The sequence below is a fragment of the Geotrypetes seraphini genome, chromosome 8 (assembly GCF_902459505.1).
Source record: "Geotrypetes seraphini chromosome 8, aGeoSer1.1, whole genome shotgun sequence".
NCBI lineage: Eukaryota > Metazoa > Chordata > Amphibia > Gymnophiona > Dermophiidae > Geotrypetes > Geotrypetes seraphini.
The window spans coordinates 142,966,941-142,985,103 of record NC_047091.1 but is presented as its reverse complement, the minus strand read 5'-3'; the positions used below and the strand labels follow the sequence as shown (position 1 = coordinate 142,985,103).

The window sequence follows — 18,163 nt, the reverse complement described above, 5'->3', positions numbered from 1 at the left end:
TGAAGCAAGCTGCTCATGCTCTTTCTTAAGGGGAAGATTTGTATGCCTTTTGTTTTAGTGCTAATTCAGCCCTTTATATGCTTACCTTTGGAGATTTAGGGAATCCACATGTGTTTAGTGATTCTCAGTTGGAACTGTACTGCTCATGTCACTGCAGGAGTTTCATGCTCGTAACAAAATTCCAGTCCAAGTTCCTCATAGCAGCTATGGTGGTTATGGTAAATACCTTGTCCATTATGAGATCATTGCCTCACCATGATGACTGGGTGGGAACATATAGTAATAGTTTGCAATTGCTTCTACAACCCATGGTGTCTTATCTTCCGCAGAAGTTTCCCTGTTCAAGTGTTAGCTAGGCCTGCCCCTGCTTAGCTTCAGAGACTTGGTGAGTTCAGGTTCTCCCAGGACAATGTTGCTGGGGGCAATGGCAGTGCTACTTAAAAAATATAGAAAGAACCGATTGAAAATGGCATCTGTTTTTGTTTTTTAAGTTGGAATCTCCCATGGTACATGATTAGTATTCACTTAATATTCTTTAAAAAAAAAATCCTTAATCACCACTTATAAGCTAAAACAGGTGTATTGCTTTCTTTCATTGGCCCCTTTTTTGAGCTTTTGATAAATTATAATTGGATTATCTGATATATTTTTAATGTTGAAGTTTTAAAAGTCTTAACTTGCTGATGGCATTTGTGAAATTTTCAAATATAATCCAGGTCAATAAAGGCCAAGGGATCTTTTATTTCTGGCAGCTATTCCATGTAAAATGAATTTTTGGTCCCAGTCCAGTTTCCAGTAGGTAGATGTTAATATACTGTAGTAGAAAGTGCAGTCACATTTGGTGAAAGTATAGAGAACGCACTCCCCCCTTCTTCCCCCACCCCACAACATAAAGATGTTACTCTGAAACAGATCTGCTAGCATTGAAACATGAGAAGGTCTGAGCAGCATTCTGCACATTTTTGCTGATAATGGACAATTGCTCTGTGATTTGAAGTGCTAGAAAGTGAAGTTCTACCAAGCTGGTAATGCCAAATATTGGACCCTTTGTGGAACCAGTGGTCTAACCCAGGGATGATGACCTCTGATCCCTAGTATTACAAATGTCTGGTTTTCAAGATTTTTGCAGTGAATAGGTAATATATATGTGAAATCTTTTTTTTTTCCCTCCAATAATATATTTATTAGTAATTTTTTGAAATTCTGAAAATCAGACTTAAAAGGGTACTCAAGGACCGAAATTTGGATTTGGGTTGTAAATCACCATCCTCTACTCTAGAAGGTTCCTGGCCCAAGCAATGCTTCTTTGTTAGATAAATGAAGTAGTTCAATGTCTTGGCTTCAGTTTTCTCCATTCACTAATTTCACCAGGAAAAAAAACATAAAGCATTGCCCAAACATGATCGTATACAATAGTTACATTGGGCAGCTGCAGAGAGCTTTGTGGGCTTTCATCTGTATTTAACACTTTAGTTCAAGTTTAGTTTTGGAAATAGAAGAGGATAGAAAAAAATTCTATGAAATTGAAACACATGTATATTCTAAGATTCAATGAACCAGAGGCTGAGTCCCAGGTTTTAATTACAATAACTTTGATGTTAGTCTTTAAATCACAGCAGTGAAGTCTATAACCAAGCTTAAGGAGCTACATAATTCAAAAGAATGCTGAGCAGTGAATTTAACATGTCAGGAAAAAAGATACATAGTTTGATTAATTTTATTATATTTTTTAACACATTCATGGTGTTCTTATTCCAGTAATAATCAACACAGTACCTATACATTTACCTGTTAATGTAATATAAATTTTGTAACTGGCTGCTAAATGAAATTCTGCAAGGCAAGTGAATATTTCACCTTGCATACCCAGCACATAAAAGATAAAAGTTGTATTTGATTTTAATCATACTGTAGTGTTTTATTATTTATTATTATTTTTTATTTATTTATATACCACTAAGTGGTATTTATATACCACTTAGTGGTACCTAAGTGGTTTGCATTCAGGTACTTTATCATATTTCCCTATCTGTCCTGGTGGGCTCAAACTCTGTCTAGTGTACCTGGGAAAATGAGGAGATTAAGTGACTTGCCCAGGGTCACAAGGAGCAGCGAGGGATTTGAACCCACAATCTTAGGGTGCTAAGGCTGAATACATGGAAATAAGTTAATCTTTATTTCTATGCATTCCAGATCTGTGGACAAATTGCCTGTGGTAGTTGGTAAGAGCATCCTGCTGGTATACAGATCAGCCTTTGTTTATTGCATTTTTATCTAAGTATAAAAATGTTTCCCATTAATTGCATTTTGGGTACTTTAAAAATATGGGATTATTTCCATCAGAGATCAGGTTTAGGAACCTTCTGATTAGAGAATGACACAGGGACAAACTTTATCCCCGCCTTGTCCCTTCAAGCTCTGTCTCTGTGCCCAGCCCGTCCCCACGAGCTCTGTTCCCATCCTATTCTTGCAAACTCTGTCTGATCCCATCCGCGCAAGCCTTGAATAGTTATGAATTTGCATTATTTTATTAAAGTATAAAAGGAAAAAATATTCTGTACAATTATCATTTTATAAATCACAAATAATACAGACCAAGGATCAACAAAACTTCTGTCTTCACTCACAAATATCCTCTCCACTATCAAGAAAACTGAACAAGCCAAATTAATACAGAATGCTACATACAAAAATCATGCTAACAGAATACCTTGGTCACACATGGCAGGAATAGTGTTAGGGGAGTACAAATAGGGCAACTGCTGATCCAAGATGGCCGCTGCCAAGACGTGCTGAGAAATACACACCTTATCCGCTCCTCACCCTTCCTTTTCTTCTTGGAGGCTTTTGTTGCCCGATATTTCTTCTCTATGCCGAAGAGAAGAGGCAGGAGTGTTGCTAGCACCTCACAGCGCTCCATGGTGCTGACTCTCGGCAATATTGAGGAGCTGCTGCAGCGGATGCAGAGAGTTACAACTCTGATGTCAGCCCACTGAGGGTGCCGGGGCTGAGCGAGACCGGGGTTGCTTCTCTTGGGCCTGACACCACCCTTAGTCCAGACGTCTGAGCGCCACCCCCACAGCCCCAGATTACTAGTTCTCCGAGGGGGGAGGAAACCCCAGAGCTGGGAGAGGCCCTTTCTCCTGAGGCAATTAACATCACTACGGAGAGCATGGAGGCAGAACTCCCTGTACAGGGAGTTGCTGCAGGAGAATCGGGAGTAGGTTCAGCAACCGAAGGTGGAACAAACCAGACAGAGCAAGGCCAGGAGAATTCCTTTGAGGTGAGCATTTCTATACCCAACAAAAATTTCCTATTTGGGAGAAGCCCGCTCAGGTGAGTCTTGAGTCTCTTTGGGCTTAGTGTCTAACTTTGCTAAAACTATTAGCCCCAATTTCCAGTATATAGAGACTAAATTGATTCAACACACTAAAGAGCTCAAGGACTTAAAAGAAGATCTGACTGTTTCAAAATCTTCTATTCAGTCTAAACAACTACAAGAGGCCCTGTCAAGGATATTGTGAATCTTAGAAGAAAATTAGAAATGCTTGAGAATAATTCACGAAATAATAATCTGAGATTTATTAATTTTCCTAGACTAACAATGGTAACTCCTAGGGAGATGCTTAGGAGATACTTGATAGAAGTTCTACAAGTCCCAGAAGATACATTACCCCCATTTTCTCAAGTATACTATCTACCTAATAAAAATGGGCCTCAACCACAGTCAAAAAAAACCTGATCAAGCATTACTGAATGTATCGGAAATTTTGGAAACATCTGATAAGGATATTGTAACACCTTCTAGTTTCTTGGATTAAAATTCAAATATATCCTGATCTCTCGAGAAATTCAAAAACGTCATCGATAATTTCTTCTTTTGAGACCAGGAGTCATTTTATTGGGGGCTACATTCTATTTGAGACACCCTTGTAAGTGTATTATTTGCCACCGCTTTGTTAAATATGTTTTCTCTGAACGTCAACAGTTAACTGATTTCTTGGCCTTGTCCCGAATAGATGGGGAAAAATCAGCCGCTCAATAACTTGAATATGTTACTCCTACCTCAGCACTATGTATAGTTTATTCTTAAATAGATTTATGTTTTCTTTTTTCTCACTTATGTGATATCTTGGATCCAATTTGGAGAACTTGAGTTGTTAGTTAAACTAATATTCTTTTGTTTTATGGAATATCAAGGTGTAAAATGTCTGTTTTATACTTTGAGAAACAATGTCCTATCTAACCAACTTTCTGTACAAGCGTGTATACTTGATATGTAATTTGAAAATTTAGAAATAAATAAAGAGAAAAAAAAATAGGGCAACTGCCCTCTGGCCAGAGAGATCCCTAAGCCTGCTGGAAACTAAAGAAGCAGAGCCTGATAATGGGTTTTTTGGTCCCCAGTTATGTCTGACACCAGCTATGGCAGGATACACCTTTTAAATCTTATATATTCTTTTTTTTTTTTAATCATTTTTATTAAGGAGTCAACAAGGGAAACAAACGAAGTACATGGGTAAAATGAAATAGCATCCATCGAGAATAATACAAGGTGCACTAACAAAAACACTGAGCACTGCAGTAAGACACAGGGATATCCAAAAGCAAGAACAATTTGTCTCCCACATCAGCTCCCCAAAAATTTTTAATATAACATACCCACCCCAGAAATCCCCTGCTCAAAGGACTGCACGCACACCGTACCAATCGCACCAACAGCACCCACTAGCATACACCAAGCACACACACCCTTCAATCACTCCGCCCCGCCCCCCCTTACCCCCAATTCTGGAGACTAGAGGTAACCGTGCTTCTTGGCGACCAGACCCTGTTGGAAGAGCAAGGCCTCACTGTTCCTCAGAGGCGATTTATTTATCTGACTTTGTTGACGGTTAAATGTCTGATTCTCCAATATTGGACTCAAGCAGGGCCTATCCCTTTGGATTGTTGGATTCATCAGATGACTGAGTTGGCCCGCTTTGTACTTGGCTATCATAAACATTCCTCTAACCCTGAGGTGCTGGCATATTTGGCCCTGTGGGAGGTGTTCTTATATATTCTAATCACAAAATAGAAAATAAAATTATTTTTTCTACCTTTTGTTGTCTGGTCATTTTATTCTTCAAATCACATTGGTCTCAGGCTCTAGCTTTGGTTTCCATCTGTCTTCTAACTCACTCGCCAGGGTCTCTGAACAAGTGACATTTCTTCTTGCCCAATGGTCACCATCCATCTTCCTTCTCTATGTAAGTTTTTCCCCCATGTTCAGCATCTCCCCTTTCTGTCTCCTATACTTCCCTTTTTAGTATTTCCGCTGTGCCCATCTCCTGCCTTCATCATCACCATTCTATGTCCCTATCCCCTCCCACTGTGTCCAGTATTACTCCTCTGTGTCTCTATGTCCCCATAAGTCCAACATCTCCCTTCTGCATTCCTATTCTTCCCCATGTCTAGCCATCTTCCCTTTGTGTCCATATACCCTTCCATTTCTAGCATTGTACCACTGACTGTGTCCATATACCCCCCTCCCCATGCTGCATTCCCCTTTGTATCCCTGTCCCTATGCTTCCATCCATGCTCACCATGTCCCCTCTTTTCATATATCTGCTTGTATTCAGCTTTTCCTCTCACTTAACTCCCTTACACCAATGTGTCTCTCACCCTCTCTTTCCTCCCTCCGCTGTGTTCAATATTTCACTCCCTCTTCCTTCATCCACTTGGTTCAGCATCTCTCTTTCCCTTCCCTTCTCTGTTCTCCTTTCCTTCAGCACTCCTCCCATGGATTGAACCTCTCTCCCTTCCCTCCAGCCCCCCCACACACACACACACACAGTCCACTACTTCTCTCTCTTCCCTCAACATCCAGCACCTCTCTCTCCCCTTCAACCCCTTCCCATTTCTCTCCCTTCCCTCTAGCTCCAAGCCTTGGGTCCAGTACCTCTCCCTTCTTTTCAGCTCCAGTTCCTTCCCACATGGTTCCAGCACCTCTCTCCCTTCCCCCGCAGATCAGATCCAATATTGCTCTTCCCTTCAGCTACAGCTCTAGAGCCAACCAGCCAGCAACACCCCCCCCTCCCTCCTCCCCAGGTGAAACCCCCGAGCTAGCTGACCCCTCCTAGGTGCTCCAGCGTGCAACTGTGCGTGCCTGTCAGGAGTCCCCTCCAGCTGGACCTAGCAGCAGCCTGATAGCCTTTCATTCCCCAGCCATCACCCAGCTGAGGTCCAGTCATATTTCCACCGCCATTGGTGGTGCTTCAAGAGCTCTCTAAAACTTAAAAAAACTCTTGTTAGAAATGGCAGCAGAGCACACCCACCCACCACCATACCACCATGAAGAATTTTCAGAGGCCTTCTCTCTGGCCTTCCTTCTGCCGAGTCCCTCCTTGATGTAACTTCTGGTTTCGCGAAACACAAAGTTACATTGGAGAAGGAAGGAGGGGGGACTTGGCAGAAGGAAGGCCTCAGTGCAGGCCTCTGAAGATTCTCTTCCTTATGTGACTGAGGCTCCTAAAGGTAAAATCAGCATAGGGTGAGAAGGGAGCCGGGGAGGAAGGTTTAGGGATGCCATTACTGACGTGGGTGTATTTTTTTAACCATGGAAGCAAGGCTTTTTACCGTTTATGCGGGGGTGGTAAAAGGCCTTGCTCCCGTTCCCGCAGTAAATTGGCTGTAATTTTTTTTCTGCTCCCACAACCTGTCCCTGTGTCTCTACTTCTGATATCTCTGTTTACCTGGCAATGATATATACAATGTAACAAACCAAATAAAGTCCTCAATGTTTCTTAATTCAAATACAATGTAGCATGTTTTTTTTGAGTGCTCAGACTTAGAGCATAGCTCAGGAAAACTCTCCTTTTTCAATCACAGCACATAACATGGATTTCCATTTGATAAGTTTTCAACAGCTTGTTCAATCGATTTGTTAACTAAGAATCTACTCAGCTCTGCTTACTCAACCAGTAACCCTAATGAACTATATAGCTTTCATATTCCTTCATTACGTAAGATTGTATTGCTGTCTTTGATTGTAACCTCTTCGCTGACTTTGATTGTAACCACTTCGCTGACTTTGACTGTAACCTCTTTGCTGATTGTCCAGCGCTTCTTGCTGTAAACCGCCTCGAACTTCTACGGCTTTAGCGGTATATAGGAATAAAATTATTATTATTATCTTGCCAGTTAAATCTTATATAAACTTTTTTTTTTTTTTAAACTTATCTGCACTGGAGTGGAGCAGAGGCTTAGGTGGGTCTTGATGAATTTCGCATCCAGCTGCCTCAGAAAACCCGACACTGACTTTATTCATGTTGGTCTCACAATCTGTTGCTTTAAAAGTGAAGAGAAGCAACGGATCGTGAGACCAGCACGAATAAAGTCAGCGTTGGGTTTTCTGAGGCAGTTGGATGCGAAACACGTCAAGACCCGCCTAAGCCTTTGCTCTACTGCAGCGCAGATAAGTTAAAAAAAAAAAAAAAAGTTTATATAAGATTTAACTGGCAAGATAATAATAATAATAATAATTTTATTCCTAGGGTTTTTTTTAAAAGGTTTATGCAAGATTTAACTTATCAAATGGAAAGCTATGTTATGTGCTGTGATTGAAAAAGGAGCGTTTTCCTGCTGCTGAGCTCTGCTCTAATTCTGGTCTACAAACATTTTACTGAGCACTCAAAAAAACATGCTACATTGTATTTGACTTAAGAAACACTGAGGACTTTCTTTAGTTTGTTACATTATATTACATTGTCCTTGGTGACATGTCTGGGGTGACAGGTCAAATGCGCGCAAGACAATAGCGCGCAAAGACAATAGCGTGTTGGGTAATGATATATACAATACATCCTAAGGGACTATAAGGCAGTGGTGAAAGGTATTTTAGGTCCTGAGTTTCATTGAATTTATGGCCTTGGCCAGCACAGTAATTTGTTTCACTTTAGAGAACTACTGTGTTTCTCCAAAAATAACACAGGGTCCTATATTAATTTTGGCTCCAAAAAACGCCATTAGGGCTTATTTTCGGGGGATGTCTTATTTTTTTTCATGTACAGCAATCATCTCTCCCTTCCTTTCCACCACCCCAATTCTTCCTCTTTCCTTTCCCCCCTCCCCCCATGTGCAGCACCTTTCACCCATCCTCTTGTGCAACATCTTTCTATCCCTCCCTCCCATCGCCCTGTGCAGCAGAGCCTCGCTGACCCTCCCACCGTGAGACTAACATACCTCTACTCAGAGGCCCCCTAAAGTGGCAACGGCAGCAGAGCTCTGAACAGTGTCATTAGTAACGCTACAGAGGGAAGGTCCTGGCGGGGAAGGCTGCAAAGCAGCCTGTTCAGAGCACTGCCACCGTTGCTGCTTTAGGAGGCCTCTGAGTAGAGGTATGTTAGGTCTCATCAGGGTGGGGGGGGGGGGTCACTGAATCAACAAATCCAAGTTTTTTTGGTGAATCAGGCTGCACTAGTGTCAGGGATAGAGTTGGGAAGTGTCAAGGACTGTCAGGGGGGGCTTCGGGGGTTGATCTTAACTAGGGTTTATTTTTGGGGTAGGGCTTATATTAGGAGCATCTTTAAAAAGCATGCTAGGGCTTATTTTCGGGATAAGTCTTATTTGAGGGGGAAATGCGGTAGGTGTGCCTCTCTTTTTTAAAACCACCCTTTTTATCTTTTTAAAAAAAGTTCTAACCACCCTCCTACATTTCCACTGTTTATGTACCTGACAGATTGTGGTAAGAGCAATTAATGTAGTTTTAAAAAAGGTTTGGACAAGTTTCTAGAGGAAAAGTCCATATTCTGCTGTTGAGAGAGACATGGAGGAAGCAATTACATGCCCTGGATCAGTAGCATGGAATGCTGCTACTATTTGGGATATTTGACAGGTACTTGTAACTTGGATTGGCCTCCATGAAGATGGGATACTGGGCTAGAAGGACTATTGGTCTGACCCAGTAAGACTGTTCTTATGTTCTTGTACCATTTGTTCAATTGCAGGGAAATACTAACTGCCTAAATTAGCACCTTACATGAGATGCTGTTAGTTACCACCATGTTCAAATTGTTCTTTTAGTATGGTTAACTATGATAACAGTACTGAAGCCCCATTAATTTACATTCCCAGAAAATGCAATAACTGAACTGCTCTTCTCTATATTTAGTGCTCCCCCCCCCAATCCCCAGTTAAAGAAGAAATGCAAGTGTTAGAAATCAGAACACATTCTTTCTGCATATGATGAGTTGACATAAAAGTTTATACATAATTTTTGGGAAGATAGCTATAACCGTGGAATTAATTTTGCTGCTCTTATAGAAATGTTGCAGTATCCTTAATTTCAGAATGCATAAGAGCAAGAATAGCCATATTGGGTCAGACCAGTGATCCATCTAGCCCAGTATCCTGTTTCCAAGTGACCAATCCAGGTCACAAGTACCTGGCAGAAACCCAAACAGTAGTAGTAACATACCATGCTCCCAATCCCAGGGCAAACAGAGACAGAAAAAATGATAGTAGTATATAGATAATATTGTATTGTTTGGCCATATTGCTGTGCTGTCCTCAGCTACAGCGTCTCCACTGTTATTCTGGTCTTGGATTCTTTTATGGCATTGTCATTGATTTCTGAAATTGCATAACCGGTAGTCTCCAAAATGGTCTAGACCGGTGTTCTTCAACTTTTTTACAGCTATGGACCAGCGGAAATAAAAGAATTATTTTGTGGACCAGCAAACTACTAAGACTAAAATAAAAACCTTCGTTTCCGCCCTATCCCCATGAACTCGGCCCCATCTCCATCCCGTGTATATGGAGTGGGGAAAGAGAGAGATCCATGGTGCATCTCTCCCACTCCTTCTACTGCCATATCCAATATTTTTCCCTCTCATCCCCCGGATTGTGTACAACATATTTCACTATTGCCCACCAGCCCCATGCCCAACATTTCTCCTTCTATCACCCCTCTCCAGCACCATGCCACACCTGTCCCTCCATCACTATGTCCAACATTCCTCCCCCTTGCATCCCTTCAATCTGTCCCTCTGTTCACTCTCCAACACCATATCCAACATTTCTCCCTCTCATCCTTCTCTTCCCCATGTATCTCTACCTCACTCCTCTCTCTCTTTATGCCCAACAATTTTCTTCTTTCTTCCTTTCCCCATGTGCATTATATTTAAGTTCTCTTGCATATGTTTCATAGAAACATAGAAGATGACGGCAGAAAAACTGGTTTAGGGACTAGCACCTACATACCTGCTACCTCACTTCATTCTATACATCCCTACAAATCAAACCAGAAACAGAAATCTATTTGCATACCCAAGCATTACCGGCTGCAAATACAAAACCTTTCTGGATAGAACTTTTATGTACCAAGCAAACAAACAACAACACTGGTTAGACAGCTACATAAATGGAGCAAGACAGGCATATAATGCCTTTAGAAAAGCCATAAAAACTGCCTTATTCAACATCAATATCACCTAATAAAAGTATCTACATCTAACACTAAATATACCCACTCCTGCTTTTAAATCTGAAATGTCTAACATTTGCTAACAGTCAATATATTATATTTCGCTGTCTTTGTAAGATTCTGTTTGCTGTATATACTGTATTTCACTGCTGTTTGTAAGTTTCTATATGCTGTATCTCATTACCTTTTGTAAGATTCTATATGCTGTATCCCGGATTTCTACATATTGTAACTCGCTGACTGTCCAGCTCTCTTCGGTGTGAACTGCCTAGAAGTCTCACGACTATGGCGGTATAGAAGAATAAAGTTATTATTATTATTATAATTTCCCTCTCACTTACAAATTCATCCCCAACACTTCTCCCTTTCTATCCCCTCCCTTGTGTCCCAAATTCATGCCTCCTCCCTTCCTTCTGTGTCCTGAGTTCGTGTCCCCCCCTTCCAACCTGTGCCTTCCAACCTGTGTCCCAAATTCATGCCCCTTCCATGTCCCAACATGCTCCTCCTCCCCCCATCCTTCTTTTCGCCCATGTTATCCCTCCTCCCTTACTTGTTCAGGGCCGTCTGGCTGGGCATGCCCCCCGCTGCCGAAGCCGGATCAGTATCTCCTGCAAGCGTGTGTCCGTATTTCTTCCGGCTTGGCTGCTCCTTATCTTCAGCAGCAGCTGCACTTGTTTGCCGGGACAGCGCACAGCAGCTCTTGCATGCTTGCTGACTTGGTTCCGGGTTAGCCACATGCAGTGTGCAAGAGCCACTGTGCGCTGTCCCAGCAAACAAGTGCAGTAGGTGCTGAAGATAAGGAGCAGCCAGGCTGGAAGGAAGACAGACACGTACTTGCAGGGGACACTAATTCTTCACAGACCAGCAGGAAATTTTTGCGGACCGGCAGTTAAAGAACACTGGTCTAGATTATGACAGTCACTGCAGACTACTTTTCTATTCTGAAATTAAGAAGATTAGAATATTGGTTTCCCAACATATTCTCTATAATCCCCTAAATATTTTACTGGATTTGACATGCACAGTTTTAGAAGCCTCTATAGACTTGGAAAAGCCTAGATCACCTAATCTTCTTCTTCTTTTTTTTTTTTTTTTATTTATCAGATTTTTAAACATTATCATTTATACAAATAATAAAGAAAGGAAATTTACAGAAACAAGATAAAGAAAAGTAATTATAACTCATAAGGTTATTACAATAGATTCCTCAAGCCCACATAAATTGAGAGAGTACAAACAGGCTTTAAACTAATCAGAAACAATCAAATATAATCATGATCAAATGATCAAACAAAATGGTGCCTTGATACTTTCAAAACTCCAAATATTAATTACGTGGTACCAGAAGAAGAACTAACTTCATGATGTTGCAAAAATTGTTCTAACTGAATAGAGTCCCAATAAACATAATCATTTTCTTCAAATTTAATCAAGCATTTGCAAGGGAATTTTAAGTAAAAAGTGGCACCCAAAGCCAACACCCTAGATTTCAAAGCCAGAAAAGATTTTCTTCTTACTTTTTTTACTTAAAATTCCCTTGCAAATGCTTGATTAAATTTGAAGAAAATAGATCACCTAATCTTGTGTGGTCAACTATAGAACCATCTTTTCATAATTTTTTGTTCTGATACAATAAAAGTTGTGGTATGAAAAGAATATAGATTGCAGGTAGTGTGTGAATATTCTTAACATTTTCTGTCCCTTCTTTTTCTAACATCTCATATCATATCTCTTCCAGAAGTCCTCGTGAAAAGAAGAAAAGGCATTCTCAATCCCGTAACAAGTCAAAGCCAAGTTCACACTCTTCCTCAACGTCACCTGGCAAGCAGACTGAAAATAAGAACTCTGTTCACTCCACTAGCATCTCTCCCATGGAGAGTCGGGAGTCCAGCCAAGAACGTTCCAGGTAGCATATGCTTGGTGCATAGACTATTTAACAATGAAATTACAAATATGCAAAAGATTTCTGGTTTTATAGTTGAATGTGTCAGAGAGAAAAGGCCAGGATAGTTGAATAAAGTCAATACCATTGCTAGTTTAATGAATATTTCAAGATGTCAGCTAGAAGAGACCCTCCCACCCTCTTTTTTTTCCCCTTCCTTAGGGAAATGACTTTAGTTGCCCCAAAAGTGTGAATCTTAAAACATTTATTACCCAAATAAAGGTATCATGTTTACTCAACTATAGATTTTTCTATGGTTCAACAATTTGTTTTTTGGCATGCTAGCACAGCCCTTTAGTGGCATGATATAACCTGATCGTAATTGTAATTCATGAAAATCTTTGCTCAGAAAGTTTATCAGCAACAGCATTATCTTTACTTTGCTGTCTTAGCTTTTTAAGGGGCTCATCTCATATTTTTCTTTTCCTTTGCTCATCCAATCTTTATGAGCAGAGAGATGGAAAATGGTCAACGTGATGTGCTTGAACTGTTGAATTACATCCCTCCATGTTCTTGATCAAGTATATTTCAGTGGAAATTTGTTAGATTAGTTTGTGATGATCAATGCTGAAAAATTATATTTCAATCACAAAAGAAAATCAGACTCGCTATATTAGAGACCATGAAAGTGATGCTGGTATTTGCTTAAAGCAAAATGAGGGCTATAAATGACAGTCATGCATCCAAAATTTTACCCATACCATTTTAGTTAAATGGTTTTAAAAAATCATTTTAGTCATAAAACAGAGGAAATTGTTTCCCTTGACATTTGTATACCAGTTTACCATTTGAAAAATGTACTGCCTAGCAAGCTGATCTGGTTTTCCTTCTCTTTTAGGGGAGATTCTCAGGAAAAAGATGGTCAGATCTCATCAGCAATTGTATCATCAGTGCAAAGCAAAATAACTCAGGTAATATTTATGTAATTGTGGTACTGGTACTGAGCTGTATCACTCTAAATGGGAAGCAGGCCTTTATTCTAGGCATTCATGTGACTTTCAGGCTGTTTAATCAAGAGATACATGGGCAAAAAAGATGGGTACTAAACTCATTGGCCTTCTTTCTAGCAAATATCTACATAAAGTCAATTTCCAGTGCAATAGGGATAGTATGCTGAACCAACAGTCTTGCTCCTTCGAGTCCATTACAGAAGATACAGATCACTGTTTTCAGCACTTCCTCCTTCCTGCTCTCTGCTACCCCCAGTCAGTTATTTCTTTTGCAGGCAAGCCTGCAGGAGCAATTTTGATCTGCTTGGTATTTTTTTTATTTATCAAGTATTTTTTGCAATTTTTCGTGGGCTTTGTGTTCCTGTTCAGCTTAGTGACTGCCTAGCCTGCATGAGAGGATCAGGCTTTGGTCTGCAGTTGATGGGTAGATCCTTCAAGAACCTGCTCAGCCTGCTTGAACTGTGGAGCTCAGGGGTTTCCCCTTCTGTTCGCTCACTGCTTGACTTGATCAGGAGTGCTAGTTCAGGCTCTATGAGCACCAATTACTTTTCTTTGGAGAGCGCACATGGGGTCAGCTACACTTTCCTCCCCACCCCCCTTTTCGTGGTGTTTGGATTCTGGTTTCAGAGGTTGAGGCTCAGTCTAGCTGAGGTCTGACTGGCAGCTGAAGAGGCAGCTTTCCTGGTGGCAGAGGTCCTCGCCTAATTCCAGCTACCCTGAGAGGAGCTGTGGCAGGCTGCAACATATGTTCTCAGAGTCTTGTCTGTGAGTAGGGCTGTCACAGCCCACAGAGCAGTTCGGGAGGATGGGGGGTGTATGGTTTTTGTTGGTCCTCTGGTGGAGGTATAATCATTTTTTCAGCGGGAAATCTTGGTGGCAACCATCTTGTATTTTTCCCAATTTGAATTTTAAGTTCTCAAACCTCTTCAGAATGCCTCATTTTTTATTCTAACCACCAGAGATGGAGTCCTCAGGCTCCAATAACATGAATTCATGTAAATATAGTAACATAATAATAATAACAGTTTATATACCGCAGGATCGTGAAGTTCTATGCGATTTACACAAGATTAAAATAAGGTACAAATTGATCGAACTTAAAAGAGGTGAAAGAAAGTGGTTAATAGGTCAAGAGAACCGTTATTGAGGAGAAAGAGATGTACGAGTCAACTGTATAGATATTTCAGGAACAGATATGTTTTTAGGCTTCCTGAATTCCTCATAAGTAGTGGGCGAGAACAATTGTTCTAGATCTTTACCCCATAATGCTGCCTGATGTGAGAGAAGGTGTTGATGGTGTTTTTTCAGTTTACATCCTCTGGGGGAGAAACGAAAGTCGAGTGTGAGCTTCTCTTGTGTTTGTTGGCTGAGAGGGAGAAAAGGTCAGTTATGTATTTAGGGGCTAGTCCGTATAGTACTTTAAAGCAGAGGCAGGCTGGCAATAAGGTGTCAAGTGATCAAATTTCTTTAGCCCGAAGATTAGTCTGACCGCTGCATTTTGCATTAATTGTAAACGTTGCATATTCTTATGGAAAATTGCTAAATAGGCGATGTTACAGTTATCAAGTTGACTTAGTACAAGGGATTGTACCAGGATTCTGAATGCTGACGTATCAAAATATGATTTAATGGATCTAAGTTTCCATAGGAAATGATGGCAGATAAAGACCTGAATGGTCCATCCAGTCTGCCCAACCATACACTCTCTATAAATAAATGATTTAATTTAAATTTTTCTTTTTCTTAGATATTTCAGGGCCAGAAACCCAGACCTCTGCCCAGTACTGTGCTTAGGTTCCATCTACTGGAGTCAAAGCTCACTTCAGCCCATCTAAACCATCCCAGCCCATCCTCAAATGAATGGCCATATATGGAACACAGACCATGCAAGTCTGCCCAGTACTGGTCTTAGTTCTTCAATATATTATATACTATTATTTTCTGATTAGAGATCCTCTGTGTTCATCCCATGCTTTTTTGAACTCTGTCACCGTTTTTCTCTACCACCTCCCTCAGGAGTGCATTCCAGGCATCAACCACCCTCTCTTTAAAGAAGAATTTCCTAACATTACTCTTGAGTCTACCACCCCTCAACCTCAGATTATGACCTCTGGTTTTACCACTTTCCTTTCTCTGGAAAATATTTTGTTCTACATTAATATCTTTCAAGTATCTGAACGTCTGAATCCTCTCTCCCTTGATTCTCCTTTCCTCTAGGGTATACATATTCAGGGCTTCCAGTCTCTCCTAGTATGTTTTTTGGTGCAAACCTCCTACCATTTTCATCGCCTTTCTCTGGACCACTTCAAGTTTTATGTCCTTTGCAAGATACGGTCTCCAAAATTGAACACAATATTTCAAGATGACCTGTACAGGAGCATCAACACCTTCTTTCTTCTACTGGTTACACCTCTCTCTATACAGCCTAGCATCCTTCTGGCAACAGCCACCACCTTGTCACCTTGTTTCTTTGTCTTTAGATCTTCGGACACTATCACCCCAAGGTCCCTCTCTCCATATCAGCCTCTCACCTCCCAGCACATATGGTTCCTTCCGATTTCTAATCCCCAAATGCATTACTTTGCACTTCTTTTGCAGATCCTTTTTCACATTTTCAACTCCCTCCTTAGTGCCTACTCTGTTACAAATCTTGGTATCATCTGCAAAGAGGCAAACCTTTCCTTCTAACCTTTCAGCAATGTCGCTCACAAACATATTGAACAGGATCAGCCCAATACAGATCTTTGAGGGACTCCACTACTCATCTTTCCTTCCTATGAGTGAATTCCATTAACCACTACCCTCTGGTGTCTGTCCATCAACCAGTTTCTAATCCAGTTCATCACTTTAGGTCCTAACTTCAGCCCATCAAGTTTGTTCAAGAGCTTTCTATGAGGAACCGTGTCAAAGGCTTTGCTAAAATCTAAGTAAATTACATCTAGCATATGTTCTTAATCTAATTCTGTGGTCACCCAATCAAAAAATTAAATCAGATTAGTTTGGCATGATTTACCTTTAGTAAAACCATGTTGCCTCGGATCCTGTAACCCATTAAATTCTAGGAATTTCACTATACTTTCTTTCAGCAATACTTCCATTATTTTTCCAATAACTGAAGTGAGGCTTACCGGCCTATAGTTTCCCACTTCATCTCTGTGACCACTTTTGTGAATGGTACCACATCCGCTCTTCTCCAGTCCCTAGGAACCATTCCCGTCTCCAAAGATGTGTTGAACAAATCTTTAATAGGACCTGCCAGCGTGTTCTGCTAATTAGGCTGGGGAGGTGGGGACCTCGGTTTCAGCCTCTGACCATATTATTAATGCTACCAAATGACTGTTGGGACGATTGGGGGATGATTTGCCCTTTCTGAGTCCCGTAGTGCGGCACCAGTGCTTAGTAAGGGTGCTGATAGCCCCAAAGTGAAAAGAACGCACTCTAACCCTCCTATTGAAGGGTGTTCTCAGTCCTCTATGCCCTTTACACCTGACTTTATGAACTTGCTCTGGCAAGCCTATATCAGTGGCGCTGGTACATCTTCTGGGTCAGCTGGAGAATAACCATCTGCACAGTCTCCCTGTAATTCTGTATCTCTGAGGAGACCCGCTTCTTTCCCGGAATCCAGCAGTTGATTGGACGGGGTCACTGAAAATGATGATCTGGATACTTATTAAACTAAACTAAAGCTTAACTTTATATACCGGGTCATCAACTTAAGGAAGCTCGACTCAGTTTACAACAATTAAATAAAAACTAAAGAAAGTAAAACCAAAGGTTTTAAAAGAAATTAGTTTTCAAAATGTTTGGCAAATAGAAAAGTTTTAGAAATTTATGGAAAGATTGGAAAGAACTGGGGCTCCTCAGAATTAGGGGGAGTTCATTCCATAGTTGAGAAAGTTTAAAAGCCAAAGATTGACTGAAGATCTTAACTCCTTTAATTCCTTTTCTAGAAGGAAGGGAGAGTTTGAATTGGATGCCTCTTACAAAGTGAAGCTTCACTCAGAGACGATGCAACACTGGGTACAATGGATCAGGGTCTGAGTGGTGTTGTTAAGTCTACTGCTGTGATGTATCTCATTGAGTCTCTGAAGGAGCTCAAAATTGATCCTCCTCAGCCTACTACCCAATGTTCTCTACTCAGCGGGATCTGCTCTCAGCCTACTGCCTTCCCGTGGCATAGGAAGATCCTTATTTCTGAGCACTGGGAGAACACCGAGGGATCCCTGAAAGTGACTACGGCCATGTTCAAATTGACCAGGAGTTCCAGCAGATGTTTGCTATGCCTGAAGTGGACTCTCTGGTGGCTCATATAGCCAAGCGCACGTTCCTCTCTAGCAAGGGAGGCATGGTGCTCAATGATCTAGCAGGACTGCAGACTAGACATGTTGCTGCAGCAGACAGAACATGGTCTCAATTCCCCAACATACAATGGTCCGAACTCAATAAACTCTACAAAAAATACAGCCACGCTTCCTGTGATCTCAACCACTGCCCATCATATCCTTACCACCTCCAGTGTAAAATTCCGTACTCTACTTCTGCAATGGATACAAACTATACTCACAGATGGCATTTTCCCTACTGACCTCAGCGAAAACATCATTACCCCAATTCAAAAAGACCCAAAAGGACCAACGGACCAACCATCCAACTTCAGACCCATTGCCTCAATACCGCTATATGTCAAAATTACAGAAGGCCTAGTAGCCAAACTCCTCACAAACTATCTAGACGACCATAACTTACTCCACCCCATGCAATCTGGATTCAGAACCAACTTCAGTACAGAGACATTACTAGGCTCCC

At 41.1% G+C, this 18,163-nt stretch overlaps 1 protein-coding gene across 3 annotated transcripts in view; it reads left to right on the top strand.

The window, feature by feature from the left end:
• Window positions 1-18,163, top strand: part of SFSWAP (splicing factor SWAP) — a 292,952-nt gene that overhangs the window by 259,961 nt on the left and 14,828 nt on the right. For all 3 annotated transcript variants that reach the window (XM_033954220.1, XM_033954221.1, XM_033954222.1), the window contains 2 exons: window positions 12,204-12,371; window positions 13,246-13,318. In XM_033954220.1, the coding sequence (XP_033810111.1) occupies window positions 12,204-12,371; window positions 13,246-13,318 (241 nt within the window). The remainder of the gene's footprint in view (window positions 1-12,203; window positions 12,372-13,245; window positions 13,319-18,163) is intronic.